Below are 27,910 nucleotides of genomic sequence, written 5' to 3' on the forward strand. Positions count from 1 at the left end.
AACATATCCTTTCCTCCAAAGCACTCCTGTATTATTTTTAATATGTAAAATATTTCCATCTAAATTACTGCTGTTATTTCTACTTCCTCAAATAACATTTAACGCTAAGTATTAAAAGAACAGATAAATAATTCATAATCATGAGACTCTTTAAAAGAAATTTGTTAATTTTAGGTACATTTAAGTTTCAAGACGAGGAATAGCAACACTTTCTGATTCAAGCATGCATCTAAATCCAATAAAATGTGGCTATTTTGACCCATTTCAATGGGTTTTCCCTGTTTCAGAGGATGACTTTTCCCTCTGTCAGCCATCCAGAAGCCATTTAGGAATCAGCTGAGTCCCCTCTGCCTCCACCTGCTCTGCCCTGCCCTAGATCCCACATGGAATGATTAGGCTTGTGCTTCAGAAGGTGTGGGGGAGATTAATTTTTCCCTCTGCTTGACTTGCCTCAAGCTGCCTTTTTGTGGCAATATGGAAAAGTGGAGTAAGTTTAGAGCTCTTCCTAAAGTTTTATGCTAATTAGCACTTTAAATTGGGAATTTCTGGATAATGGCAAGCTGGGACCTGACTGGGAGCAGTAGTTGTCTTTCTCCAAGGAACAGAGGCAGAAGAAATTTTGGGGTATTTTGGAAAGAATGGCGGGACCAAAGGAGGAGGGAGGGAGCTGACATTCACCTACGTGAAAAAAAGGGAATTATTTTCTGATCAGTGAAGAAAGGGAAACCTGTGACTGCCTGAGGAATCTTGATCCTTACTTAAACTCAAACCCAGAGGAGATGCCCTTAGGTGACCCTGATGGGGTCCTGCTACACTTGGAATGCTGGAGATGCCTCCACCTTCTATTCCTGCCATGGAGCAGAACCAACCTGGATGCTCTCAGAGGGGGTCACTGTGGCTCTTCATTTCCCTTCTCTGTCCCTGTGGCTGTAACAAGCCAAGAGCAGAGTGTTCCCTTTCCTTGGCTTCAGAGCTGTAGGCAGTGATGGATGATCACAACCAGGACCTTCCCACATTCAAAAATAGCTCTGGTGCACTGCAAAGTACTTCGGGGGGTAGGAAATGGATATTTTTGAAGAGAAGATAAATAATTTCCTTCACAGATACTCCTCTATTGAGACTTTTTGCTGGTTGAAGCTGCAGGTCTGGTCTGGTGCCCCTCTCCCAGGTGGGACCGGGGGCTCTCAGGTGTGGTTTCAAGTGGCAGTTCCCAGAATGAAACACTGATGTGGCCTCTGGTAATATCCCCATGTCTGACTCCTGAATTTAAAAGCTTTTTACTAAGGTTACTCAGGTGCTTTGTGTGCGAGGGGTCCAGGAAACCTGAACCAGGGAAAGGCAGATGAAGATGTTTTCTGCTGGAGTTTGGAGGAGGTTTTAGCTCTTTATTCCCGTCCTGGCCGCGTCTCCAGGCTCAGCTGAAATCCTGCCCTGCCAGTAAATCCTCAGCCAGACCATGAGCCCATCCAGCCTCTTTGCTGCCCCTCCAGCTCCTCCCACCCAAAACTGCAGCCCTGGCACTGCTGTCCCCTCAACCTTGACAGAGAAGAGCCAGAGCAAGGCCTGTCCTAAATCACAGAGAGCTTTGGGTGACCTTGGCTGCAGTTCCTGAATCAGACCTTGAGTTGCAGCCTCTGCAGCTCTCCAGTGTGCAGATGTTATGGAAGCAGCACCTGACTTTTGGAGGCTCTTGTGGAGTGATAAAAATTGGCTTGTGCTGTGGGAGCTGGAGCTGTAATCTTGGTTTGGACTCAGATTTGTTGTCCCAGGTGTCATTTGTTTCAGCTGCTCTCAGTTCTGATGCTGATTCGCACAGGCAGCTCCTTTCTGCTGCGTGGTGTCCAAAGGGTTTGGAGTTTGGGGGATGTTGGAGCACTCCTATGGGAGATGTGGTCCCAATCTCTGCCTTATCAGTGGCCTTCTTGCTGTGTCCATAAAGGTGATTTTTGGGGCCATTCTCCTCTGGTTCTCTGTTCTGTCTTGAAAACTTGTAAACACACTGGAGGTGTGTTCAATTTGGAATATATGAATTTACAGTGGTAAAATGCTCCTCTCCCTGTACCTTAGGGACTGTCAGATAATCCAGGACCATCCTTCTCTTTCCTAGAAATTGAATAAATCTTCCTTGCCATATTCCCAGGATTTTCAACTTTGAATATTAATTTTTCAGCTGGAAATCCTGTGTTCTGTCAGCTGGGGTATGCTCTGGAGCATAGGGAGGTTAGCTATGGAGTTTATCCATAAGTGATGTTTTCTAATAAACCATCTTGTTCTGCAATTAATAAGGATTTAGGATTCGTTAAGGAGCTGTCTCTGGTCCAACACTGGCAGTAAATCGAAGCATGAAGAAAACTCTGAAATTCAGCTCTAAAAGCCAGCAACTGAGAGAACGAGCACTTCAGTGTCTGTGCTCTGACCTGACAGGATTTGAGCTGGGTTTTACAATGTCCTAAATTTCCTTAAAAGCGGGGTGGAATTGCTGCTGCTTTCCTCGCTCATCCAGCGTGTCTGGAGTGCAGGGATGAGCAAGGAGTTTTGGGCAGCCTCTCCGTGCGCGTGAAACAAGCTGAGACAGCACGAGAGCCCTTCCTATGAGTAAAAAAAAGCTGTAAAGAAGTGTTTTATGCTCCAAGTCAGGTGCCTGAACGCTTGGGTGCCTGCTGGAACCTGGGAGCCCTGCTGCAAACTGGGAATTCTGTGGCAGCAAGGCCTTTGCCTAACCTGGGCCAGGCTCGCTGGCACCGACCCAAAATCTGAAGCTGCTCACATTAACCTGACAGGCCATTGTTTTATTCAAGCTGACGTGGTGAATGGGGCTCTATTTGCCCCATATTCTTTACCTGTCTCGTTGTGTTAAAGTGGGGAGCTCTGGGGGCAGGTGGGCCCAGGCCCAGGCCCCGCTCGCAGGCCTCGGAGCACCCGGCAGCGGCCGAGGGGGACCCCGTGGCACAAGAAAGAGTTGCTAAGAACAAATCTCTATTGTTCCCCGTCATCTTTAAATGAGTGTCAAAGTAGGCAGGGGGGCTTTGACCGTTAACCGCACAATTTAGCCGGCCCCTTGTGTCCGGCAGCCCCCTCCGCCTTGGAGCTCCTGGGATGAGAAAAGGCGGCCTCAGCCCCTTCTAAATGGGCCAACTCTTCTCCTTTGTGTGCAGACTGCCCAGTGTGAAATCCGCAGTGACGTTAAATGTTTTCTAATGAATAATTACTGAAAGGAAATGGAGGAATATATGTGTCATGGATTGTAGCGCGTTAAAATGTTTTCTTTTGGGCACAAAAATGTTGTCCTTCAGCAGCGCCGCGATTGTTTCAGGGAGCCTTTTGTGGGGGTTTGGATTCTCAATGGATTATCTGTGAGCGTTCGCTTTTCCAATAGGAATCAAAAGGGTCCTTTGGCAAACTAATGTTTTTCAAAATGGCAGCCATGAAGCCCATTTAGTATTTAAAGTTTGGGGTTTAAAGAAATGTTTGAACTCGGGAGATTTTCTCACTTTTTTTCTTTCTTTTGATTTATGAAAGTGAAGTGGTTCACCTCGACCTCTCCTCTATTGAGAAAGACAGACAGTCACCCTTTAACAAGTCTATAGCAGACCATGCCCTGGAGACAGACAAGAGGCCTTAAGAACTCTTGGCGTTTCCCTGGGCTGTTGATTAACCTTAAAACCCTCTTATTCTGTATTCTTTTGAAAAGAAATTAGGTTACAATGTGTAAATTTTTCCACAGTATAATTGTATTTATGAATTCTCCTGCCTCAAGGAATGTGTACAGTAGTGCCAGACTGTCCAAGTGCCTCCCTGTACACACTAAATATCCCTTTTCCATGGCTCCTGCATTCCCAAGCATGGCCCATGTCCAGCATTACAATTCTGTTAGAAATCTGAACGAGGTTTCCAGAGATCTGTGAAAACTCTCAGTAAAATATCTCAAAATCATCTTATTTTGTTGGCTTTGCTGTGATGGGACGAGCGTATCTCGGTCCTGTGGTGGAATCTGCTCTGCTTTAATCCCTTTTTTATGGGGTTCTCATTTATCTGAAAACTAAGCTGAGCAGATAAATTCTCAGGAGCCACACCAAGGTTTCCTCAGGAGGGGGAAAGTGTTCCCATTGCTCTGGGCTGGCTGTTCTTCCTGGGTGGGGATGTGTCACCCCAAGTCTTGCTGCCAAGACCTGACACTCTGAATTTTCTTTGGGGACAATGGGATGAGTCCTGACTGCTCCTGGAGCAGACACGGGTCATCCTTACGGAGCGCTGGAGTCCTGACCTCGAGGTCACTGCTGTAGGAAGATCCAGGATTGCCGGGACGTGGCCGTGCTCCCCCGCTGACCCTGCCAAGTGCCTCTGGCAGAACATCTTCCTTTTCCATTCTCTGTGGTCAATTCCTCCAGAGAGCCGAGGGTGGAGCAGAGCCCGAGGGGTTCCTTCTTGTGATCCCTGCAGCCCAGGATTCTTAATGAGCGAATTCCTGGAGCACACGAGGGGAGCAGGATGGGTCAGGGAGCTGCTGCCTCTCACAGTAAATGAGTATTTCCAAAACAGAGCTCCCACGTTCCCAAGGGAATGTGTGTTAACAGTGCTGCTCTGAGCTCAGCCGTGCTGGGCAAGCCTGACACTCTCTACTCAATCTTGTGTCTATTCTAAATCTTGTGTCTATCTTAAATCTCATGTCTATTTTTTATATCGTGTCTCTTTTGAACCAGATGACTCCAGGGATGTTCACTTACTGCACCTTCTTGTGGTACCACTTTTATGTGCTTATATCTCAGGGCTGGAACTACTGAGAACAGGCAAAAATAAGAAGTTTGGTGTCACAGAAATTTCCAGGATGCTGACGCTGTGTCAGTGGGCTTTAGGTTGGATATCAGGAAAGCTTCTTCCTCCAGAGGGTGCTGGGGCACTGAACAGGTTCCCCAGGGAATGGTCCCAGCCCCTAGGCTTCCAGAGCTCCAGGAGAATTTGGACAACATTCTCAGGGACAGGCTGGGATTGTTGGGGTGTCTGTGAAGGACTAGGAGCTGGATGATGATCCTTGTGGGTCCCTTCCAACTCAGGGTATTTCATGATTCTGTGGTGCCAGGTGGCGACAGAGCTGAACAAACAGGCCAAACTGGGCTTTAGAATTTCTGTGTCCAGCCTTAGATAAGGCTTGAAGTGTTGAAGGGGATGGGAAGAAATTGTTTCAGAGATCAGAACAGAATCTGGGTGGGAAGAATTAACCTTCTGCTACCAAAACCTGTTTCTGTTGGGAAACAGATGGGTTTAAACAAACTGGCTGATAAGTAGGTGCTTTTTCCACCTCTCTATGAAAATGTGCCTCATTGAGGGCTTTTTCATTTAAAGTTTTGAATGGTTTTGTTCATCACCAATATTTATTAGCTGAGGAGAAGTCAGAAATGCCTTTGCCTGGCTCATGCTCTGAGGCACGAGGGAAGAGATCCAATTCCTGAGTGCTGCTGTAAGACCAAGGTATCCTGTGGCACGGGAAGGACTCTTCCATTTCTGGAGAACCTGATCCTGCCACGAATCCCTTTAGGAGCTCGTCATCCAGCGAGGTGGGACTTAGGTGGGAAGCTCCTTTAAATACAGAGCTCGTAATTCATGGCAGGATCATCTGGAGAATGAAGAGGTCGCTTGGTGCTGCTCGTGGATCGCTGGTTTCCCCAAATGGATGAGTTTCATCCTGATGGAAACTGGGGAAATCTCTGTTGCTGTTGTTGTCTTTGACAGCTGGGCAGAGGCAGGAAGAGCTGGCATGAAGTGGGAGTTGTCCAGCAGGAAAATAATTTTTGAAGGGACAAAACTGCTTGTTGCATATTAAAAAAAAAAAAAAAAAAGAAAAAAAAAAAAAAGAAGGAAAATCCATGGGAGCGGCGATTTAAACTGGGTTTTGCAGTGACCTCTAGTGGGAGCCAAGCCGGGAGCTGTGGGAAGGGGCTAAGGAACCTGGCCAGGAGCCATGGGACAAATTTTGTGCCCGGATTTGCCCAAATTGCCCATCAGGAAGGTCAGAACCCATGGGTTCATCCCCAGACACAGCCGGGGATGTTTTGGTGAGAGGCAAAACCTCCTGGAGCTGCTGTGGGCAGCTCCCGGGGCTCGGATGCTGACAGGTCTTGGATAATTCATTAAAGCAGGAGGATGGCACATCCCTGCCCAAGGAGGGAGCAAAGAGCCCGACACACGATCCAGGGTGTCCGTGGGCCTCAATTCCAGCCCTGGGAACTCTGTGGGAGCAGCACAGGCTGAACAAGGAGGTGAGGGGAGGCTGCAGGTAAAGCAGGACTCAGGTGTGACATTAAACCATCTTGGGATTTGTAGGGTGGTGGAAGGGAAATCCGGCAGCTCTGGGATGGTTTGGGGGTGTGGAGCATCCTCGAGATTTTCTGCTCTTGTGGGTGGAATTGGTGGCCCCAATAAACCTGGGTTTGCTGGGTTGAACCTTTTGGTGCAGTTTTCTGTGTGGGTGGGAGCTATGATGCTTTCAAAGGTTCATGGGGTGGGCTGCTGCCCACCTGAGGCTCTCACCTGCATGGTTTGGGCTTTTCCAGTGCTTCCAAAAGAGCCGTGGCCTCATAAATGATCTTCCTCCCCCCCTGTACCTTCATCTTTTTTTTCTATGACATTAAACCAAAAAACATCCTTGGAACATCAATTGAAAAATGAAGTTTTAATCCTCTGGTGAAGATAAGTAATAATTTTGCAAATTTTCTTTATTTCTGTTTTTTAAAGTTGTTTTCTTGACAGAATCTTGCTTCAAACTGGTACAAATTTTGTCAAAGAACCTGGCCTGTTCTGTCTGACTCTTTCTCAGGAGCTGCAGAGCTCAGGAATTTGTGCTGTGATCCCACAGAGTCCCTTGCAGTTTCCCTGTTGACAGACAAATCCCTGTGGGAAAAGCAAAACCCTTCATTGTAGTGAGGGAGAGGTTTTCTGATAAAGCTCATGTCTTTAGGCAAGAAAGAAATCTCTTGGCTCCTGAGTGATGAGGGAAGGGAAATAATCCTTTAAAAGAGCAGTGTCTTGCTGGGGTCACGTGCACTGGGATATCTCTTATTCAGGGAAGCACAAAACTTGAAATGAACTTCTAGAAAAGGATGGGGACGGGGCACTAAAGGGTGCTGGGATTATAAAATTATCAGCACCAGCAAAACACTGAGAAAATCTGGGCATAAAATAGCCCAGAAAAGAGTTCAGGAGTTTCATCTGGTGGGGAGCAGTGTCATTTACTCATTAACATACACGTGAGAGAAGTGGGTTAAGGAAACCTGAGCAGGCAGATGCCAAGGGGGAGTCAGGCTGATCCTTTCCTGCTTCCCAGCTGGGAGAGAAAGGAAAAGTGGCTTGTCCTGAGAGCTCTGTCAGAAGAAAAATCCTATTATTATTTTTTTTCTCCCCCTTCCATGTTCCTACATGCACAGGCAGTGGACTCTGTCCAAGTGTTGGTTGGAGAAACAAAAATCATCTTTTATTTTGTCTTCCAAACCAATGGAGCCTGAGCTAAAGACAGGCACAACAAATGGATGAGAGTGGCCATGTGCAGGGGAGGGGGGAAAAAAGATATTAATATTAAAAGGAAAAAGTAGGGAGCTTTCTGACAGAAAAATGATCACAATCAGGTCATGCCCTGGCTAAGGAAAAATATCTGTATCTTGCCAGCCTGGGGCTGGGGAGAGTCAGCAAAGCAAAATGGCATTTCTTGTGTGCGAAGTGAGTGCAGGTCTGATTGATTTATTTTTTATTTAAATAACTGCTTTCATGGGATCTTTCTGTCTGTAGTGTTGTGGTCTTGTTGCTGCTGAATATAAATCTCAAAACTCAGCTGGCTCTCAAAGAGGTGAATGCAAAGAGCAGGCTGGACTAAAATGAGAATAACCTTGAAATTACTGTTTAAGAGCTGATTTTTCTGAGTTTGCCTCAGTCATAAATGATATTGGTTGGGTCCTCTGCTCTTCATTTTATGCAATTCTGCTCCCAAATACACCAAGCCCCAATGTCCACCAGTACCTACAGGCTCATCCCAAAAACCTCCCTCCAGAGCCAGGCTTTGCCAGAGCTCAGCAGGAGCATTCTATTTTGTGCCTATTTCCAATTTTAAAAGCTTCTGCTTTCGAAAAAATCAACATCAAATGTAAAAAAGGGGCAGAACCTGACGTGGCCATATAAAAACAGATCATCACCATCCCTTCAGTGCTTGTTGAAAACCTTACACACATCCACAACGTCCCCTTGAGCAGTGGAGCAGCAAAATGAGACAAGCCAATGTCCCCAAGGGCAGGAGGAGAGCAGCAGAGGTGCTGAGCTGGTGAGCACAGCCTGGAGCCTCCAGAGCTGCTCCAGGTGCTCAGCCATGTTCCTTCCCTAATTCTCCCAGCCTGGAACCCTCCAAGGGAGCTCATTCCAAGGCAATTTACTCCAAGGTAAGCTGTTCCAACTGTACTGAATTTATTTCTGTCCATTTATGCCTTAGGATAGGAATTTGTCTCTGAGCTGGGTAATCCTGGTGTCTGGAAAAAGGAACCAAGAAGGAAAACCAGAAAATTCAACTTTAGCACAGTATTACCATAAAATGTGTGATGTAGACAAATCCATGGGAAATATGTAGATAAAAAATGTTTATTTGCTAGCATGAAATTAGCAGCTTGTTTTAAATAATTAAAAAGCGCAGTTTATTCTTATAGCCTGGGAGTCAAGCTTGACCCTCAGCAGTGAGAATTTTCCATATAAAGTCAATTTCTACCTAAAAGAATCAGAAGTGGAGGGTGCAAGAGGATTTGCTTTTGTCAGGGACAGTCTTTTTTTGCATCTCTCAGACTTTGGAGAAGGATGGGGGATGCTGGGCAGGGTTTAACCCTCCCCAAGTCACTCTGATCAGTTTTATCAGCAGTGGCCACGTCTCGCTGGCGTGTGGGGACATCTGCTGCCAGAACTGAAAGCTGACTTGGAGCTGCTTCTAGTGGAAATAACATTCCCACTGGGAATGCACTGGGAATAACATTCTTGGGCAGAGTGGTGCTGTGGGGTTACTCTTTTTTGCCTTCAAGTCAAACACCTTGTAGCCTTTTCCTGGGATTCTCCATTTTCATGCCTAGATCTGTATAAAGGGGGGAAAAAAATAACAATTTTTCTGCTGCCTTCCACTATTTATTCCAGTTCTATGCCTGGAAAATTCTGTCTGGGCTGAGTTATTGAGTGTTCAGATCCAAATTGCACCTCCAGGGCTGGGTTTGTCTCAGTTTCTGTGGAAAGTAGGATCCTCCTCCCTGCTCACGGCAGCGAGTCTGGGATGTCTGGACCGTGAAGAGCTTGGATGGAATTGCCATCCTTGGACAAGCTGGAATAATGATCTCTTGGCATTACCTGTGCAAGGCTGGTTTGCCCCTGGGGAAGGTCCCTCTCTCACTGTGCACCCCACAACCCAAATTTGTGTTGTAGAAGGAAGAAGTGGACGAGAACGGCGACGCCAACATGGAAGGGGCTCTGATAGCCCGGGACAAGGTCGGGGTGCAGGATTTTGTCCTTCTGGATTCCCACACCAGCGAGGCTGCTTTCCTCAACAACCTTCGCAAGCGCTACCAGGAGAACCTCATCTATGTAAGTGCTGCTTCTGTGGCTTTGTGGCTGCTGAAATGTCCCTGAGGTGGCCTTGCTGGTCAGGTCCAGGAGGAAGAGCTGAGTATCCTCTGTGTAGAGCAATGGTCCGGGAGTAATTTATCCACTTGAATTAATGAAAATAAATCTCCACTTGCTCCGATGAGTGGCTTTGCAAAGCTTTAAAGGATGTACAGTAAATAGGGACGGAATGGGAAAGGGAACACTGTGACTGAAGGAAGGCAGGACAAGGTTTTTCTGGGAAGAGCTGAGGATTTTATTTTATGTTGTGTTAACTTTAGTAGGAAAAGTGTCCTGGAAGCACCAAGAGATCCCAAATCCCTGCATTTAAATTGCCAGGCTCTGAGCTTGCTCTCATGGTTCACCTCAACTCATAACCAGGAGGATTTTGGAAGAAGTTTGGTATTGGTTTGGGAAGAGTTCTGGTTGGTTGGTTTGGTTTTCTCATAACAAGCTCTGTACCTGCTTTGGTACAGAGAATGTCCGAGGTACCTGGCTCCTCCTTTGGGATTCTGGGGTGGAGCAGGTGTCCCTGGGCTCCTCCTTTGGGATTTTGGGGTGGAGCAGGTGTCCCACCAGGTTCTCTCTCTCTGCAGACCTACATTGGTTCTCTCCTGGTGTCAGTGAACCCCTACCAGGAGCTGGACATTTACACAGTGACTCAGATGCAGCTTTATCGGGGTGTGAACTTCTTTGAGCTGCCACCACACCTGTGAGTGTTCCCATGGGATCTCTCTGGGTATTCCAAATTTTGGATTTCCCTGCAATGCTCTGCTGGCACCACGGGGGGTGTCCACAGTCTCTAGGCCTGGATTTTACTGTCAGCCTTGAGTCAGGCTCAGGTTTTGAGCCCAGTGGGTGTCTCTGCCCATGGCAGGGGGCTGGAATGAGATGATCTCTACGATCCCTTCCAACCCATTTTAGGATTCCATGACCCCATCCAATACTTGTAACATTAAACCAGGAGTCAAAACCCCTGGAAACCTTTGCCATCCCTCCTCCTGTGCCATTCCTAATGGATATTTCCCCTCCAAATGCCTCCTGTGCCCATCCCAGCTATGCCATAGCTGACAACGCCTACAGGGTGATGTGCAGTGAGTACAACAACCACTTCATCCTCATCTCTGGGGAGAGTGGGGCTGGGAAGACAGAGGCATCCAAGAAGATCCTGCAGTACTACGCAGTCACCTGTCCCACCACGGAGCAGCTCCAGACTGTCCGGGACCGGCTCCTGCTCTCCAACCCTGTCCTCGAGGTGAGAAGCTGAAGGAAGGCAAAAATGCAGAGGGGTTGGAGTTGGTGGCTTCACTGCTCGAGGATTCCTTGCAAATCTGCAGCCCTGAGCAAGAATGGCCAATATTGGCACAGCCTCTGAAAGAATGTTTGGGATTAAATATCATTTAATGTTTGAAAATTTAAATTTGGGGGTTCAATTGGCTGAAAGAAATACAAGGAAATGCAAGAAAACTGCAGCGTACAGCAGTTCCTTGGGGTCTCAGTTATAAGTTAGAGAAGAAAAATCAGTAATTAGTTTAGCTGAATTCTGCTTTAAAGCTGTGGAAATGCATTAGTTTGTATTTCTTTAATCCCACTAAATTCAGTGGGACTTGGCTGAAGCAGCAAATCTTGGTTCCTGGAACTGGGTGTGAGGCTCCCAGGGAGGTGAGAAGTGACTTTCCCTCTCTGTTTACCCCCAGGCTTTTGGGAATGCAAAAACCCTGCGCAATGACAACTCCAGCAGATTTGGGAAGTACATGGACATCCAGTTTGATTTTAAGGTGAGAACAAACTCAGTGGAGCGCTGGGGAAAGGAGCTGTATCTGAGAAACCTCCTGGATGCTGAGCAGGCAACCCATGATTTATTAATTCTTACCCTGCACATTTCTGACCCTGCTTTTACAGACCTTGCATTTTGCAGGTGAAGTCACCGGTTATCCATCCTGGAAACTCACAGCATTTCTGTCAATCCTGGCAGTGCTCCATGGAAAGCTGATAGAGAGTTTTAAAGCTCAAGTTACTTTTACAGGACAGAAAATCCTTGTGCTGTTGCTGGACACTCTTAAATAAGAGGAAGCAGATAAATGGCAGCAGAATTTGGCTTTTCCTGAGCATGTTCCTCATTCCTGGGAGTAAAGAAACAGCAATTACAGGGATTATTGGTATTTTTGGTGTTGATCTGCCTGCTTTGCTCTGCCAGGGAGCTCCAGTGGGAGGGCACATCCTCAGCTACTTGATTGAGAAATCCCGAGTTGTCCACCAAAACCATGGAGAGAGGAATTTTCATATTTTCTACCAGCTGCTGGAGGGGGGAGACAAGGATCTGCTCTGCTGGCTCGGGCTGGAGCGCAACCCCCAGAAATACATGTACCTCATCCAGGTCAGTGGGAGCCTGAGCTCCTCCATCAGGAATTGCAGGGATGGAAAATGCAGCTTGGACAGAAGATATTCTTACCCTAAAAATAAAGGATGGCTGGAAGATCAAGCTCTGTGCAGTTTCAGCCAATTTACAGTGACACTCTCCACGCTTAGGGGTTTGATTTATTTGGGGTTTCCAGTATAAACTGAATTATTTGATCAAAGGAGCTGTGCTCAGGGTTAATAACAGTGAAAAACTTCACTGGGGGAACTGGAAATGAAAGCAATATGCCCAGAAGTATCTGTGTTTGCTGATAATAGAAGTTCTTTACCAATTAATTGTATTAATTTGTCTTCCTTTTACTGCCTAGGGTCGATGTGCCAAAGTGTTTTCTATCAATGACAAGAATGACTGGAAAATAGTCCGGAAAGCTTTTTCCATCATTGACTTCACTGAAAAAGATATCGAGGTACTGCTTGTGAAAAGGGACTGAGAAGGGGATTTCAGAGAGGAGGGCACTGCTCTTTTCCTGAAGTGATGGAAGCAGCTGTGCCTGGGAGAGGGGTGAAGGGTGGAATAGGACACTTTGGGGGGTCAGGACCTGAAGGGGCCGACAAGAAACATGGAGAGAGACTTTGGACAAGGGCCTGGAGTGGCAGGACAAAAGGGAGTGGCTTCCCACTGCCAGAGAGTAGGTTTGGATTAGGTATTGGGAAGAAATTGGGTCCCAGGTTGCCCAGAGAAGCTGTAGTTGCCCCATCCCTGGAAGTGCCCAAGGATGGATGGGGCTTGGAGCAGCTTGGGATAGTGGAAGGTGTCCCTGCCCTGGCAGGGGGTGGAACTAAATGATCCCTAAATTCATTTCCACCCCAAACCACTCTGGGATTCCATGAGGCTGTGGGATTGAGGGAGCGGGGGGTGAAGAGCATGATGCCAGTGGTGGTACTGGATTCTCTGGTTCACCTCCTTCAGCCCAGCCAAAATTCTGGTAATTAATGATAGAAAAGATCAGCAGCACCCCACAGGGCTGTGGGAACCTGTGTTCTAATGGAATATCTCCCATTATCAGCATCTCTTTGGAATCGTTGCCAGTGTCCTGCACCTTGGGAACATCCAGTTTGAAGAGGACAGCAATGGCCACGCCATCATCCGTGATGGGTCCCAGATCAAGTGGATTTCCAAGGTGCCTCTGCCCAGTTCTGGGTCAGAATTCCCAGTGCTAGGAGGAAAACCTTAACATTGCTGTGATTTTCTCGTTGAATATACAAAATATTCATTCCCGAAAGCATAAGGATAGCTCTAAAAATACCCAACTCCTGTTGTAAACCATCTTGAGTTTTCTCCCTGAAATTTCCCTATTTCCTGTGTCTCCAAGTTGAGGTAGGGGAGGGGCTGGGGGTTCTGCCCTGCTGGTCACACAGTGCTGCTTATTTAAACAGGGACCTGTGGCTGTGCTCTGAGTGCAGGTATTTCTCTCCCTGCAGCTCCTGGGTGCTCACCTGTCCATCCTGCAGGAAGCTCTCACCCACAGGAAGATCGAAGCCAGATCTGAGGAGGTACCAAGGAATTCTGTGTAGTCCCAGATTAATCTGGGAGATCCCCAGCTGGGGTGTGGGTGAGGAGCCAGTTCTGAGTGTAAACCAGACCCTCTGGCTGTCCCTCTCCTCCTCCACATCCCCTTCTTCCAGCCTGAGATGTTAAACTAAAATATATTGGAGTTTTATTGCTGAACAAAGCAGGAGCTGTTAAAAAGCTGGAACAGGGACTTGTATTTGAGCCAAACAATTTCCCCTTGCCCAGTCCAGGAAACTGGGCTGCATAAACAGAGAAAAAACTCCGGTAAAAATTGCTCTTTGAACATTTTATAATTTTATTTTAATAATATAGAGTTAAAAGGGGTCCAAATATTTTCCCACTTCATCTAAATTTATACTCACCAAAATGTAATGCCTCAAACCTGCTGGCAGGTGGAGATACACCAGACTGAAGGAGCACTGATGGAAAATAAAGCTGTAAGGAGAATCAGGGAATTCCAGAGTGGTTTGGCTTGGGAAGGACCTTAAGGATGATCCCATTGTAACCTCCTGCAGGAATAGCTGCAGTCCAGGGATGCTGTAGGACAATGTGGCTGCTTCTCCAAGCCACAGACGTGAGCTGGCTGTGCAGAAGTTTGCTCTGCTCCCCTGGGATGTTTATCCTCTCTGGGATATCTTTATTTCCAGGTGCTCAGCCCACTGAACGTGGATCTGGCATTCTACGCCCGGGATGCCGTAGCAAAGGCAATTTATGGAAGGACTTTCACTTGGCTCGTCAACAAAATCAATGGCTCTCTTGCCAACAAGGTCGGTTTCTTGTCTGAAGTCCTGAATGCTCCTAAAATGCTGAGCAGTTTCTCCAGAGAGGCCCCACAACCCTCATCACCAAATATCTGGGATATTGGATAATTGCTTCTGGGACATCCCCCAGACCCAAGCTGGGAAACCCTTTAGTTACTCTCTGTTAAAGAGTTTCAGCAGTTCACCATCTGCTTTAAAATGGTTTCTCCACTGACATTTCCCTCAAAGAGAAAGTTTGAAATTCAGGTGAAAGCAGCCACCTGCAGAGAAGGAGGAATGACAGAGCAGGGGTGTTTTTGACAGGATTCAACTCAGAAAACAGTTATTGGCCTGCTGGATATTTATGGCTTTGAAGTGCTGGACACAAACAGGTACAGGCTGTTCCTGGGATTTGGGGTGACCTGGGGGTACAGGACATTCCTGCATGAATTTTTTAGTGTGCCCTCAGCCCAGCAGGGCGAGGTATAGGGCACTAAAATTTGGGTGCAGGGGTTTGCTGGACCCCAGGAAAAGCTTTACCTTGGGCTGTGGTGCAGCAGTGAGGGAGCAAGGGGTGGGTTTGCCCCATGTAAAAATGGGGAATTTGCTCCTTGTGGAAATGGGGGTTTGGTCTCTATGGGAATGGGTGGTTTAGTCCATGGAGGAGGAAGCAAAACTGCCCCTGGAACACATCAAACCTGCTGCTCGTTTAACCTCCCTGAAGCTTTGAGCAGTTCTGCATTAATTACTGCAACGAGAAGCTGCAGCAGCTGCTGATTGAGATGACCCTGAAAGCAGAGCAGGAGGAATATGAACTGGAAGGCATTGAGGTAAATCACATTTCCCCCTCCCTTTTCCCTTTGAACTGCCATTACACTGAATGCTTTTGATCACCAATGTGAAAGTCATCCTGCTTTTTTTACTTTGTTATTGTTCCCATGGGAAGTGTGGGATTTGCAGGGGTCTCTTTCTGTAACCCTTTTGAAGTGCAGTTTAGCCCAGACTTAATTGACATCATTTAAGGAAGAAGTAGGACCCTCCCCAAATCTCAGATGCTCAGCAGTGACAGTGTCCCTGGAGAATGAGGGATTCCAGCAGTGTAAAACAGGGAAGATGGAGAGGATTTATGTAGAAAACAAGAAGATGGTGTGGGCTGCTGGCAGCAGGAGAGCTCTGGAGTGGGACCATGGATCACTGTGCCATCACCTTTTCCTTTAATTCATCCTAATTCACACCACTCATTTCGGTGGGATCTGAGGGTGTATCTTATTTCAGTTCCAAAGAACTTTAAAAATTGCAAAGAAAAGGTCCTCATCTAAAACTCTTTTTCCTTTTTCCCTTTCACAGTGGGAACCAATCCCATATTTTAACAACAAAATCATCTGTGACTTGGTTGAGCAGAAGCATAAAGGAATAATCTCCATCCTGGTAAGAACAGAGATTCTACTAAATTAAAATGCAGGTCTGTGCCTTGCTCTAATGGTTCTTAATCACATTTTTTCCTTCTAATTATGGGATGGATCTGTATTATCCAGAACATAAACACAGATTCCTGTAACAAACACAGAGGGTAAGGCAGAGGATCTGGTTTTGGGGGGACTTAAAGATGGGGGATGTTCTGCTTCGCCTGCAATGGAGCTTTGGGTTTGTGGGACAAACAAAGAACTCTCTTGTTTGAGAGTCCTAAATTTTGTTGAGGAGGGAATATGAGCTCAGAGCAGCTCTGATCCAGTGCCTGCTGTTCCAGGATGAGGAATGTTTACGGCCTGGGGAAGCGACTGATTTGAGCTTCTTGGAAAAGCTGGAAGAGAAAGTAGGAGATCATGCCCACTTCGTGACGTATGCATTTACCCTCTGTATCCTATCCCAGACCCCTCCCATCCCATATCCATGACAGGACTGGGGAGGGAACAATCTCTGCTTTGTCCCAGAGGGAATCAAACAGCCCATCCGGTGTCTGATGTTGGAAAACTCCACTGGTGGATCTGGGGTACGGGGAGGTGTGAGCGGGGCTCTGTCTCTTCACTGCTCTGATGCTGAGCTTTGAGTCTGCCATTCCACGCCAAAATTAGGGACTCCTGGGATTTGGCCCAGGCTTCTAGCATAGGAAGGTTCAATGGCTTTGGTCATAGATGCCTTTGATCCCCATGGACTCCAGGGAAAGCTGAAGATGTTGTGACAAGGAGCCTAATGCCTGAGGCTGAAGGGGGATATGTAAATATTTACACCCATCTTGTTCTGTTTGAGCTTGGAGTACAAAGAGGAGAGAAAATGCTCGTGCTCTTCTCCCCCAGATGAGTGGCATTTTGGTTCATACTCCATTTGGAGGGGTTTTGGATCCCATTTTGGTGGCAGCTGAGCGCGTTGGCGCCGGGCTGTGCTGGCACTTCCCCTGCAGAAGCTGCTGAAGGGCTGTGACAAGTCATCAATTGAGAGTCACAGTGCTGAGCTGTCACTGTTCCTGCAGCTCTGAACTCCACCACAGCCAAGTGCAAAATTTGTAGCCAACTTCCTTGTCACCACAATGTGCCTTAATGCTGTTCTGCCTGATTAAAAGCTTTAAATAGAAGTGCTGGAGTTACTTCCCTGGGATCTGCTCTTGGAAGGAGCTTTGATATACGAACGTGCTGTTGTGACACTCAGCTCTGCTGTTTGTGACTGCTTACAAAGCTGAAACTTCAACTGTGAAGTTGCTCTTTTTTTCTTGTTTGGTTCCCCCCCCCCCCCCCCCCCCCCCAGGAATCCTTGCTTTCTAAAATATTCCTGCTATTCTCAAACATTTGGATTCCTCCTTTGTATTTGGGTTCTTGCTCTAGGGCAAAGAAATCCTTTCCCCCTGGTTTCGCTTTGGGGTTGAGGAAGTTGGTGTTTTTTTCCCCCACATAAGTAGTAAAAATTTATTTAAATGGATGTTATAGGAAGAAATCTTAATATTTTTGGAACGGGTAATCACTGCCAAATGGCAATTAGTAGATCCCAGGTGTCCTGAGGAGTTTATGGGAGCTGCCAGCAGGAAGAGATGATGGTTTGATCATGGGCCATAACTCCACAGTCAGAGCCACATCAATAGGATCAAACAGCACATTTCCAGCTGTTCCCCAGCTGTGGCTCTCCCCAAGCTGAGGGAATCTCTTTGCTGCTCTTTCTCCTGGTGTTTTGTTGGATTTTCCCCCGGCAGGCGCAAACTGGCGGATCAGAAAACGAGGAAATCCATTGACTGGGTGGATTTTCGCCTCCTCCACTATGCAGGAGAGGTCACCTACTGTGCTGTGGGTGAGTGAGAATGGCCAGGCTGGAACTCCTGAGCTCCTAAACTGCTGTGGCTGATGATGGGAATGATGATGAATGATGATGACTTGATGGGAAGAGGAATTACAAAATGCCTGCCCTCTGCAGGCACTGACCTAGTCTTAAATGTGGCTGCAGTGACAGTTTTGAAGATGTGGATGTTCCGATTTTCTTTTTTAATTTCTTTTAATTCAAATGTTTTTCAGGATTTCTGGAGAAGAATAATGATCTACTGTACAGAAACCTGAAGGAGGTAAGCACAAAAAAGGGATGCTGTTGTTTTACATCATCTGCTTGGTGCAGAAGATTTGTTTAGTCTCTGTGGGAAACAAAAACATAGTTTTCTCTTTAGCACTAATCTTTAGGCACCTCTGTGCATGTTCTCAAGGCTGTGCTGCTCCCAGAAGGAGTAGAAGTACTGCTCAATAGGGAAACTTTTATCTCCTCCTGTTTTAGGTGCTCTGCAACTCTAAGAACAGCATCATCAGGGACTGTTTCCTCCTGTCAGAACTGGACAACAGGAGGAGACCAGAGACTGTGAGCTTTGTCTTTAGTCTTAATTCTGAATATCAACTCAGCTCTCCAGGCTTTGGTTAAATCACTGATCCCTTCCTCAGTCCTGATGGCCATAAACTAAAACACAGCAAGTTCTGCCTCAACCTGAGGAAGCTTTCCATGGAGGGTGGCAGAGCCCTGGGACAGCTGCCCAGGAAGGGCCTGGAGCAATTCCAAATCCACCTGGACACATTCCTGTGTCGCCTGCTTTGGGTACCTTGCCTTGGTAGGGGGTTGGACTGGGTGGTCTCCACAGGGCCCTTCCCACCCTATAAATTGTGGGATTCTGGAATTTCTGTACTTGGTGGATGTTTTTGCTGCCATCCACACCCAGCAGAGGAACAGTGGTGCTGCTGAGACAACACCCAGCAAAGTGACATCCCAGAACACATCCCCCAAGGAGCAGGGAGCTCTGAGGGCTGCCTGATGTGTCCAACTGCATGGCCAGGGCTCAAATGCTCCAGCTCAGCACTGACACATCTGACCATGCTCCAAAAACTCCAGGCTACCAGTGCACCATCAGATTTTCCTTCCAGGTTTAAGCTGGATGCAGGGAGTTGATTTCACTTCCTACAGGGAAGAGTTCCAGAGCTCAGGAAGTTCTTTTGATGCTGTCCTAGGTCGCAACCCAGTTCAAGAACAGTCTGACAAGTCTGATTGAAATCCTGATGTCCAAGGAGCCTTCGTACATCCGCTGCATCAAACCCAATGAGAACAAGGAGCCTGGTGAGGCTGGGGCTGAAGGCTCTGCTGAGTCCAAGGAATGGACAGAGGGATATGTTTGGAGCAGGGTGCAGTGTGTATAGGTTGTGTACACATGTTTGTGTTTATATAGAAATCGCTTGGTTAAGCTGGCAGCAAATTTGTCCTCGTGGGTAATTGGGGATCTCGTTCCTTCCTGATTTCCCCCAACACGTGGGCAAGAGGGTGAGCTTTTCCAGACAGAGCTGAGCAGTGAAGGTGTGCTCTTGCTCCAGGGAAGTTTGATGATTTCCTGATCCGACACCAGGTGAAGTACCTGGGGCTGATGGAGCACCTGCGGGTGAGACGGGCTGGCTTCGCGTACCGGCGCAAGTACGAGCTCTTCCTGCAAAGGTGAGGGAGCTGCCTCCCCTCTGCCCAGGTAATCCTGCCCTCCTGAGGGCTGCAGAGCAAGCAAAACTCAAGTCCCAGTAGTGGGAATTGTCAGCAGAACTCCTTCTCCTTCAAAAATACCCTTTGCCTGTGTCTTGTTTGCATCGTTTTGATCTGCGCTGGCATCTTCTGCCCTGAGGAAAGCAGAAGGAAATTTTGGGGTGGTTTCAGGGAGGGGTTCCTCAAACTTCAGGTTATTTGTACTGATGTCCTGCTGATCTTTCAGGTACAAATGTCTCTGTCCAGCTACCTGGCCACACTGGCATGGGCCAGCAGTAGAGGGTGTGGAGAGACTCATCAAACACATTGGTTACAAGCCTGAGGAATACAAATTAGGAAGGTAAATTCCTTGCTTTGGCTGCTCAGTGTTTGCTGTCTTGGATCCTCTGTCCTGTCTGTGACGGGAGCAAGGAAAGAGCTAAAACCCCCAGATGTATTCATTTCCTCATTGTTTTTACCTGTTTCCATTGAAGCTTGAATCCAACCATTTCTGGGTTAGGGCTCCATCTTCTCCTGCTTCCCTGGGCAGCCCAAGGCAGCTCAGGCTTGGGTGGCATTCCAGCTGTTTGGGGGGCTCTGAGTCTGCTCAGGGCAGCTGGAAGGATGGCTCACCATGGATAACCTGCTCCTGGTCTCCTTTTCAGAACCAAAATATTCATCCGTTTCCCAAAGACCCTGTTTGCCACGGAGGATGCTTTTGAGTACAGAAAGCACCTGCTGAGTAAGGTTCCAGTTCCCTTGGTCTGGGCTCTGGGTTGGACTGGGCTTGGAGCAACCTGGGATAGTGGAAGGAGTCCCAGCCCATGGCAGGGGGTGGAACAGGGCGGGGGCTTTAAGGTCTCTCCCAACCCTGGTCTGCATAGCTCTCAGAATCCATGGGAAACTCGGTGAAGTTGCTCCAGGCTGGGGGGAAATCCCTGCTTGAGTCATGGATGTGTGGCTCCTTTGGAGCTCCTCTGTCCCATGAGTACCTCCCTGTCCATGCCCAGATGCACCAAGTGCCTTTCCCTTGGGATTGGGATCTCTTCTGTCTCATCCTAGGGATATCTATTCCTGGCAAAGCATACCTGGTACCTACAGGGGCTGCTTCTGGCCCCGTTGGTGCTGTGGCCCCTCTGTCCCCTGTGCCATGGAGTGCAGGAACTTGGCTCCTCACCTCCCTGACCCTGCAGGTGCCAGTGGTGTCTCTGCCTTCTTTCCAGTTTCAAGACTCCAGGCCAAGTATAAAGGGTTCCTTGGGAAAAGAGCGTACCAGAAGAAGAGGAAAGCAGGTACGGGCTCTGGATTTGGGGGATTCTCTTAGGGCTGGGCTTTCCACAGGAGCTGGAGCCTTGGGAAGTCCCAAATCTATGGTGCCGTGGGCAGCACTTGGAGCTGTTGGGGTCAGAGGAGGTGACAGCTGCACCCAGAGCATTCCCAGAGCATTCTCAGAGGTTCCTTTAGGTCTGTTTGGATCCTCACACCATGAGCAGTTCTTGGTCTCAGCAGTGGGAGCAGCTCCGAGCAGCAGCAGCCCCTTCTGTCACACACAGGAGACATTCTGGGGTACCTGGGGGTTGATCCTCAGCTGCTGGGGGAAAAAAAAAAACCCTCTTATCACAGTAGGCTGATATAAAGTGCAGGCTCATAGCAGATTTTTGGGCTGTGGGGAGGGACAAGGCCTGGCCTTGATGTTGAACCCCACAGCATAAATGGAACTGCATCCACCACGGAGAAGAAAACATTCCAAACTTGCTGCGCCCACCAGCTGATTTTTAGAGCTGCAGAATAACCAGTTTTAGCTTGTGCTGGGTGAATGTGAAGGCCAAAGCCCAGGACTGATTCCCTTTTGCAGCAATCAAGCTGGAGGCCTGTTGGAGAGGAGCCCTGGCACGGAGGGCAGCCAAGAAGAGGACGTGGGCAGTGCAGACCATCAGGAAGTAACTGCCCCAACCATGTTTCCCAACCATACAATCCCAGAATGATTTGGGTTGGAAGGGATCTTTAAAGCCCATCCAGTCCCATCCCATGCCAAGGGGACACCTTCCATTATCCCAGGTTGTTCCAAGCCCTGTCCAGCCTGGTCTTGGACACTTCCCAGGATCCAGAGGCAGCCACATCTCCTCTGGACACCCTCTGCCAGGGCCTCATCACCCTCACATGGAAGAATTTCCTCCTAACTTTTCTAATTTCCTTCATCCTCCCTCTCTACTCCCCTAAACCCCATTCCTGAAGTAGAGCTGATTCCTTCTGAACTCCAAAGTGCTGTGGTTTGACCAATAGAACTTGGTAAAAACCTGTTAATAATTAGAATATTCTAAAGCTTGAGATTTCCATGGCTGACCCTCAGCGCACCTGAGGTAACACCAGTGATCCTCAGCCTGTCGTGTTCATCTGTCCCTCCCCTCATTTCCATGGATTTCTGGAGGTCATGGGATATTTTCTGTAGGTTCATAAATGGTTTCATCAATCGGAAGAAACCCCTTTGCCCAGAGAACAGGGATTTTGTGAGGCTTTCACAGTACCATTACCTGATGAAACTCCGAGATCACCTGCCAAAAAGTGTCTTGGATGAGAGCTGGCTCCAACCTCCCTCCATCCTGGAAGAGGTGAGGGTTTCTGGGGGCTTTGGGAGAGGTGAAGGTGGCCCCTGTTTGGTGGCCATGTGCACATTCTGGGTGGGAGAAAATGATCTGCTGCTGGCTCATCCTCTGTTCAGAGCCATTGGAAAACCCCAAGATCTGCTGTATTTGGGTGGGAATGGGAGGAATAGCACAGTGGTTGGTCTTGCCAAGAGAAATGAGGAAAGCTCCCTGTTGGTTTAAGCAATTGACAGAAAAGTGAACTTGTGAGCCCTAAAAAAGACAAAATTAATCCCATGGGGTTTTAGGCTCATGGCACAAACAGAGATGTTTGTACAACTTCCCTACTTTATTTTTTTCCTGTTTTTTTTTTTTTAATGCAGACATCCGAGATGCTCAGGAAAATCTGCATGAGGAACCTGGTGAGGAAATACTGCCGAGGGCTCACTGCTGAGAGGAAAGGGCAGGTAACCAACCCTTGGAATGTAAATGTGGGAGGTCAAACAGGGGTGATCCCTGAGGATCACCTGGGACACAGGGAGCACCTTCTGATCCTGCTGCTCCAATCAGTCCCTCATCATAGGAGAGCAAATTCTTGGAGCAAGGGATTTCCTCCAGTGTCCCTCATAATGGACAGAGCAGACACACGGAGCTTAATTTACGGCATGAAATCTGCTCTCTGTATAAGTGGAAAAGATCCATAAATACCAAAAATCTGCAGGACTTTCCCTGCTGCCCCTTCATTTGGTGTAACACTGGAATAACCCAAAGCTGCTGGAAGAAAATCAGCACAATTCCCTGATTCCATGAGTCAGGTGGGCAGTGCATGAGCAGAAGGATGCTGTGGAGTAGCAGAGTTTGCACTGTCCCTGCTGATGTTCCCAGTAGAGGAATTCCGAGGGTACAGGCTATTCCTTGTCCCATCAGCTGCAGCAGAAGGTGGTGACCAGTGCTGTTTTCAGTGGGAAGAAGGAGGGATACCTGGAGAGCCTCAGCCAGCCCTTCCTGGAGACCCGCCTGAGTGAGTTCAGCAAACCCCTGGAGGCCTCAGTCCCGTGCTCCTGGCTCTGTAAATTCCTGCTTGACCAGACGCTTTTCCAAAAGAAATTCTCTCCTGGCAAAGGCAGCATCACCTGCCATTGGATCTCCTCCCCGTCACATCGAGTGACATGAATACAGTGATGGATCTGCTGGATTGTTCTCAAACTGGGGCTACTGGGATCCCTCTGGGATGGAAAGCCATAAACCTGAGCAGAATTCCCTGGGAGCTGGGATGGATCAGGGTCTGAACCAACAGCAGGCTCAAGAACAGGCAGAAACTCCTGGTGTGAATTTACTTGTCAGACAGGAAAAGTCACCAAAATGGGTTTGGGAGCAGCTGGAGGTAACCACTCTCAGTTTGGAAGGGAGCATTCCAAGGGGAAAAGGCCAGTTGGGATGAAGAGAGCTAAACCAGCTCTCTGGTGTTTGCTGGGGGTGGGGAGTGTCTGTCTGGGGCTGTGGCTCTGGCACCCACACCCAGTTGCTCTTTCTGGTTTGCTCCTCAGAAGAGAATGACCTAAACCCCAAAGTGCTGCAGCTCATCCGTGGGGAGAACATCCAGGTAAGGGAAGGACAGAACTCTTGGAACTACCTTCACTGGAGTTCTGGGGCTGCTTTCTCACAGAGGGGTGATGAAGAGCAGCAGAGCCACCATTTCCTTGCTTTTTAATTGGAGACATGTCTCCAAATTAAAATACACCTAATTAAAAGTTACTTAAGATTCCTTTTAATGAAAGCTTAAAGAACATTCCTGGTCCTGTCCAGGGTAGGAGCAGGGCTGGAATGTCCCTGCACTTCCCCTGGTCCTATGCCCCATGGGGCGCAGGTGTCTCATCGTTCCCAGGATTCTGCCTCCTGAATTTCCCAGTGCAGGGAATTCAGATCCCTGTGAGCTGGGACCTGCACTCCATGGGCAGAGCTGCTCCTTGCTGAGCTGCTTCCAGCCAGGAAAATCCAAACCCCTGGAGCAGGAGCTTGCAGTAGTGGAAATGCTGATTCCAACTCGTTGTTTTCAGTATGTGACCCCCGTGATAAAATATGACAGGAACGGGTTCAAGGCACGGGAGCGGCTCCTGGTGCTGACCCAGAGCTCAGCCTACGTGGTGGAGATGGCCAAGATCAAGCAGAAAATCGAGTATTCCACACTGAAAGGTACCAGTGGGAGTCATTGTCCAAGGCTGGATGGGACTAGGAGGAACCTGGACTAGTGGAAGGTGTCCCTGCCCATGGCACAGGTGGAATGGGATGTTCCTTAAAATTCCTTCCAACCCAAACCATTCCATGATGATTCTATGAGTTGTTGTGGAGCTGCCTGTCCTGCCATGCATCCTCTAGGAACGGTGACATTCTGAAATTTTGTCTTGCAAAGATATTTGAATGATCTATACCTCTTTTCCTGAGGGTTGGACAAAGCTTTGAAGGATGATTTTATGAGTAAGAGTTCCTACAAATGTTTAAATGCAGGAGGATATCCCTTTCTACTGACACAGAGGGGAGGAAAAATAACCCAAGCCTTTCCTACCCTGGTTTGTAGGTATTTTTTAATCCTGGCACTGTTGGAACTACAGTCCAGGAATAGAATGGATCTTTCCCCTCTTCTGTTACCAAAACCAAGGCACCAGGGAAAGGTTTGGGGCAAACATTTTGTGCAGGGGTTTAAATCACCACTGTTGGAATTGTGCAGTGGGCAGCAGGTGACATAAAGAAACCTTCAGAAGATATTTTGAAAACTCAGATTAATTAATCAAAGTAGGAGTTTTGCTCTAAGAATGGGAATATTTCTTCACTCTTGGGAAGGACAGAACCCTCCTTCAGGAATGTGACTTCCCCTGTAACCCAGGTGGGGCTGGAGTTGCTTCTCCTGGGGGAAGGAGCTGAGGGTGGTGTGGAGCTGGGCTTGGTAGATTTTCCTCTAACTTTGGGGTTCCTTTGAAGGGATCTCTACCAGTAACCTGAGTGATGGGATCGTGGTCATTCATGTTCCTGAGGACAACAAACAGAAGGTAGGGAATTGGGATGGTGCTTAAAGTGCTTCCAGTATCATCCTATAAACTCCTGGGATGGTTTTCAATAAACACCAATTCCTGATGTTTATTCAGTGTGTAATCAGCCAGGCTTTTACATTCTTGCTGTCAACATGAAAACTTTCACTTGGAGTCCCAACCTGCCAGGGAGTGGTGAAGAATGAGAAGATCCCCCCTGAGTTCCCTCAGCCCCTCCTGGTCTGGCTGATTCTCCACACCCTCCACAGCTCCATCCCCTTCTCTGGACCAAAAGAAAAAAATACCTCTTTTTCACATCAAATAAATCCTAAATAATCACTGGAGAGGGTGTTTAAATTGGTCACTTCTGGCTGGTAGTCCCTGCTCTGGCATTCCAGAGGAGTTTCTCTGCACCATCATGTGCTGGGGTGATGCCAGGTGACTCTATCCCTCTTTTTTTGTGTCCAGGGAGATGTGATACTGCAGTGTGAGCACATCTTTGAGACAGTGACCAAGCTCTGCATATTGGCCAACAAGCAAAGCCTCGTTAAAGTGGTGAAGGGAAGGTAAGGAAGGCAGGAAGGTGGCTGGGTAGCACTGGGCTCAATTTTATGAGAGAATGTATTAGGCCTAGACTAGGTCAAGTCTGTTGACATCACCCTAGCAGACAGTGCCCAAATCTGGTCAGGTCTGGTGCAGCAGCATCTCTGTTTTTGTGACTTCCAGAGGCACAGGGAGATGAGCTGGGATGCACTGAGAGAAAAAGTATTAAAAATCATTCCAACCTTTTTCCCTTGGCTTGTGAGTTCTTGTACCTTGCTCTGCTCTGACAGCTGCCCATGCCCCACCTGCCTAAACCCAATTTATTTATAAGTGATTGTACTTTAAACCCACTTTTTTTTTTTCTCCCAGTTTTCTGATGTGACCTGGGCATGAGGTCATGGCTTTAGTGGTTCCACAGGGGATCCCATTAGTCTCAGGAAAGCCAGCTGGGAAGTTGTGGGTCACCTCAGGACCAATGCTCCTCTCCCAGAAGGATTGAGGAGGCCCAAAATGTGATTCCTCCCAGTCCCAGCCCTGAGCTCCTGGCAGGTGGAAGCAGTCCATGTCTCCAACATCTCCAGGAATTGGAGCTGGCAGGTGAAACCTGCACTTCTGCTCCAGCTTTTCAGCCTGGCCTTTGTGTTTCAGCTCTAATTAGATTTGGTGTGCTCAGTGCTTTCCTCCAGGTCAGATCTGCTTAGCTTCCAGTGCTTAATTGCACCAGGAACACTCAAAAGACTGGGCTGGGCAGCCTTGTTCCATTCATCAACTCCTTGGGCTCTCTGGGATAATGCAATTGTTTAGGAAATTCACCTAAGCTGGAGGCTCTGATCTGCTCCTCTAACAAGATTTGCCCAGGGAACAGAAATAAAGGGTGTTTAGAGTAAAGCCTCTTGTGGGGAGAGCTCTCCAGGGGGATTCTTTGCTTCCAGCCTCCGGTTCCGCGTTGGCTCCGGCAAGGAGGGGACCATGGTGTTCACTGTGGGGCCAGAGCCTCAGGTCTTCAAGGACAAAACTGGACAGCTCACAGTGGTAAGGGCTCACCTGAGCACAGGGAGGCACCTGGTGCTTCCTCCTTTGGATCTCTACCTGCAGAGAACACAACCCCCCCTTCCTGGCAGTCCAGGACGGACTGAGTCCCATCCCAAAGCAGGACCCCTCAGTGTCACCTGCATGAGTGTCACCTCCATGAGCTCCAGACATTGGGCAGGAATTGGCCCATGGATGGGGAAGCAAGGCTGGTTCCTGGTGTGGGCACTTGGAGAATTTAGTCAGATCCAAACTCAACGTGCACCAGCAAAATGAGGCCTTAGGGGAGGTTTTCCACCTCTTGTTGCCTCCCTCAACCAAGTTATGCCTGAAATGGGTTGGGGGATGGAGGGAAAGCACTTCTTATCACCCAAGCAGGTCCTCTGAGGAGCTGATAGCTCCAAGGAAGAATTCCAGGTGTTCTCCATCCTGTAGAGGGGATGAAGGGAATTGTCTCTATGTACCAATAGGCAAATAGAAACTCCAATCACCACTTCTCTTCCCAGCCATTCCTGATTTAATGGCTCCTTCCTCTTCTCCTCCCAGGTATCAACCCCAAGAAAGACTTGATGAGAACCAGTTGCTGTTCCCTTAGCTGGGAACAGAAAGGAGCCTGCAGAATGAGACCAGCCCTCACATCTCCCCTGGAATCTCTGATGCCACAGGGCTGCTGTGATTTGAGGAGTTAGTTTGCATCTTTTAGGCTCTTTTTTCATAGCTTAAAACTATTCAACAATAGCTAAATAAAATCCCTGATGTTGCTGTAACGTTCCCGGAGGGAGAGACTCGTTACATGGTCACAGGGACATTTATCCCCAAAGTTCCAAGGTAAAACCTCCATCTCTGAGAGGTCAGGAGGGATTAGGAAAGAAGCCAAAAGGCTTCTCAAGCTGTACTTTGAATCACTACTGAGGAGCACTGCAAAAGTGCAGAGCAGTGTTAACCCTGGTCTAAAAACAATTTTTCTCAAGGCAGACTGACCAGAGAGAATCCCAACATCTGGGGCCTCTCCCACAGGGAGGGCTGGGAGGTCAAACTGACATTAATTAGGATGAAGATCTGATATTTCATCCCAGAAGTTCCTCCAGCTGAACAGCCCTTGAGGACATCGAGCTCCAAGCAAATAATAAAGTGAATCACATGTAAATATGAAATATCTTCTAATTTATTGTGTTATATTAAAAAAAAAAAAAAAAAACATGAAAGTACGTATTGCAAACATCAACCATACACTGAAATCCAGCTGAAGCTTGTTCTGTGCAGAAGTCCAGACAGGTGGGAATGATTGTACAGAACAGGAATTTGCTGTTGTCCATGAAACAATTCCATTAAGACTGAAAGCTTTTTGCTCTAAGGTAGGATGGGAGCTTGGAGCCTTGCCCAGCTGCTGTGGCTCAGGGGATCCAAACCTGCCTTGGGGAAGTGCAGGAGCAGCTGCTTTGGTGCTACAGGAAGAGAGGTGGGAAGGGGGCACCAGGGCTGGTCCCTGTCCCCTCC

General features: G+C 48.0%; 1 protein-coding gene across 1 annotated transcript; it reads left to right on the top strand.

The window, feature by feature from the left end:
* The first annotated feature begins 8,127 nt into the window (after positions 1–8,127).
* MYO1H (myosin IH) lies at positions 8,128–26,983 on the top strand. Its single transcript, XM_062504241.1, has 32 exons — positions 8,128–8,417; positions 9,433–9,591; positions 10,206–10,321; positions 10,666–10,864; positions 11,307–11,387; positions 11,807–11,986; positions 12,336–12,434; positions 13,035–13,148; positions 13,450–13,521; positions 14,188–14,307; positions 14,605–14,672; positions 15,005–15,110; positions 15,628–15,708; positions 16,028–16,119; positions 17,459–17,553; positions 17,775–17,821; positions 18,025–18,105; positions 18,744–18,849; positions 19,101–19,218; positions 19,484–19,597; positions 19,902–19,978; positions 20,460–20,528; positions 21,092–21,176; positions 21,686–21,845; positions 22,202–22,285; positions 22,746–22,839; positions 23,366–23,421; positions 23,876–24,011; positions 24,795–24,862; positions 25,310–25,407; positions 26,317–26,416; positions 26,960–26,983. The coding sequence occupies exons 2-32, from the start codon at positions 9,466–9,468 to the stop codon at positions 26,981–26,983; spliced, it is 3,066 nt and encodes a 1,021-aa protein (XP_062360225.1). The 5' UTR covers positions 8,128–8,417; positions 9,433–9,465.
* Positions 26,984–27,910: the final 927 nt, after the last annotated feature.

This window comes from Cinclus cinclus, chromosome 17 (assembly GCF_963662255.1).
Source record: "Cinclus cinclus chromosome 17, bCinCin1.1, whole genome shotgun sequence".
NCBI classification, from domain to species: Eukaryota; Metazoa; Chordata; class Aves; order Passeriformes; family Cinclidae; genus Cinclus; species Cinclus cinclus.

Coding starts and splice junctions, on each gene's coding strand:
- MYO1H (XM_062504241.1), top strand. CDS start 9,466: ATGGAAGGGGCTCTGATAGCCCGGGACAAGGTCGGGGTGCAGGATTTT. Junction 9,592..10,205: donor ACCAGGAGAACCTCATCTAT/GTAAGTGCTGCT, acceptor CTCTCTCTGCAG/ACCTACATTGGTTCTCTCCT. Junction 21,846..22,201: donor CTCCCTCCATCCTGGAAGAG/GTGAGGGTTTCT, acceptor TTTTTAATGCAG/ACATCCGAGATGCTCAGGAA.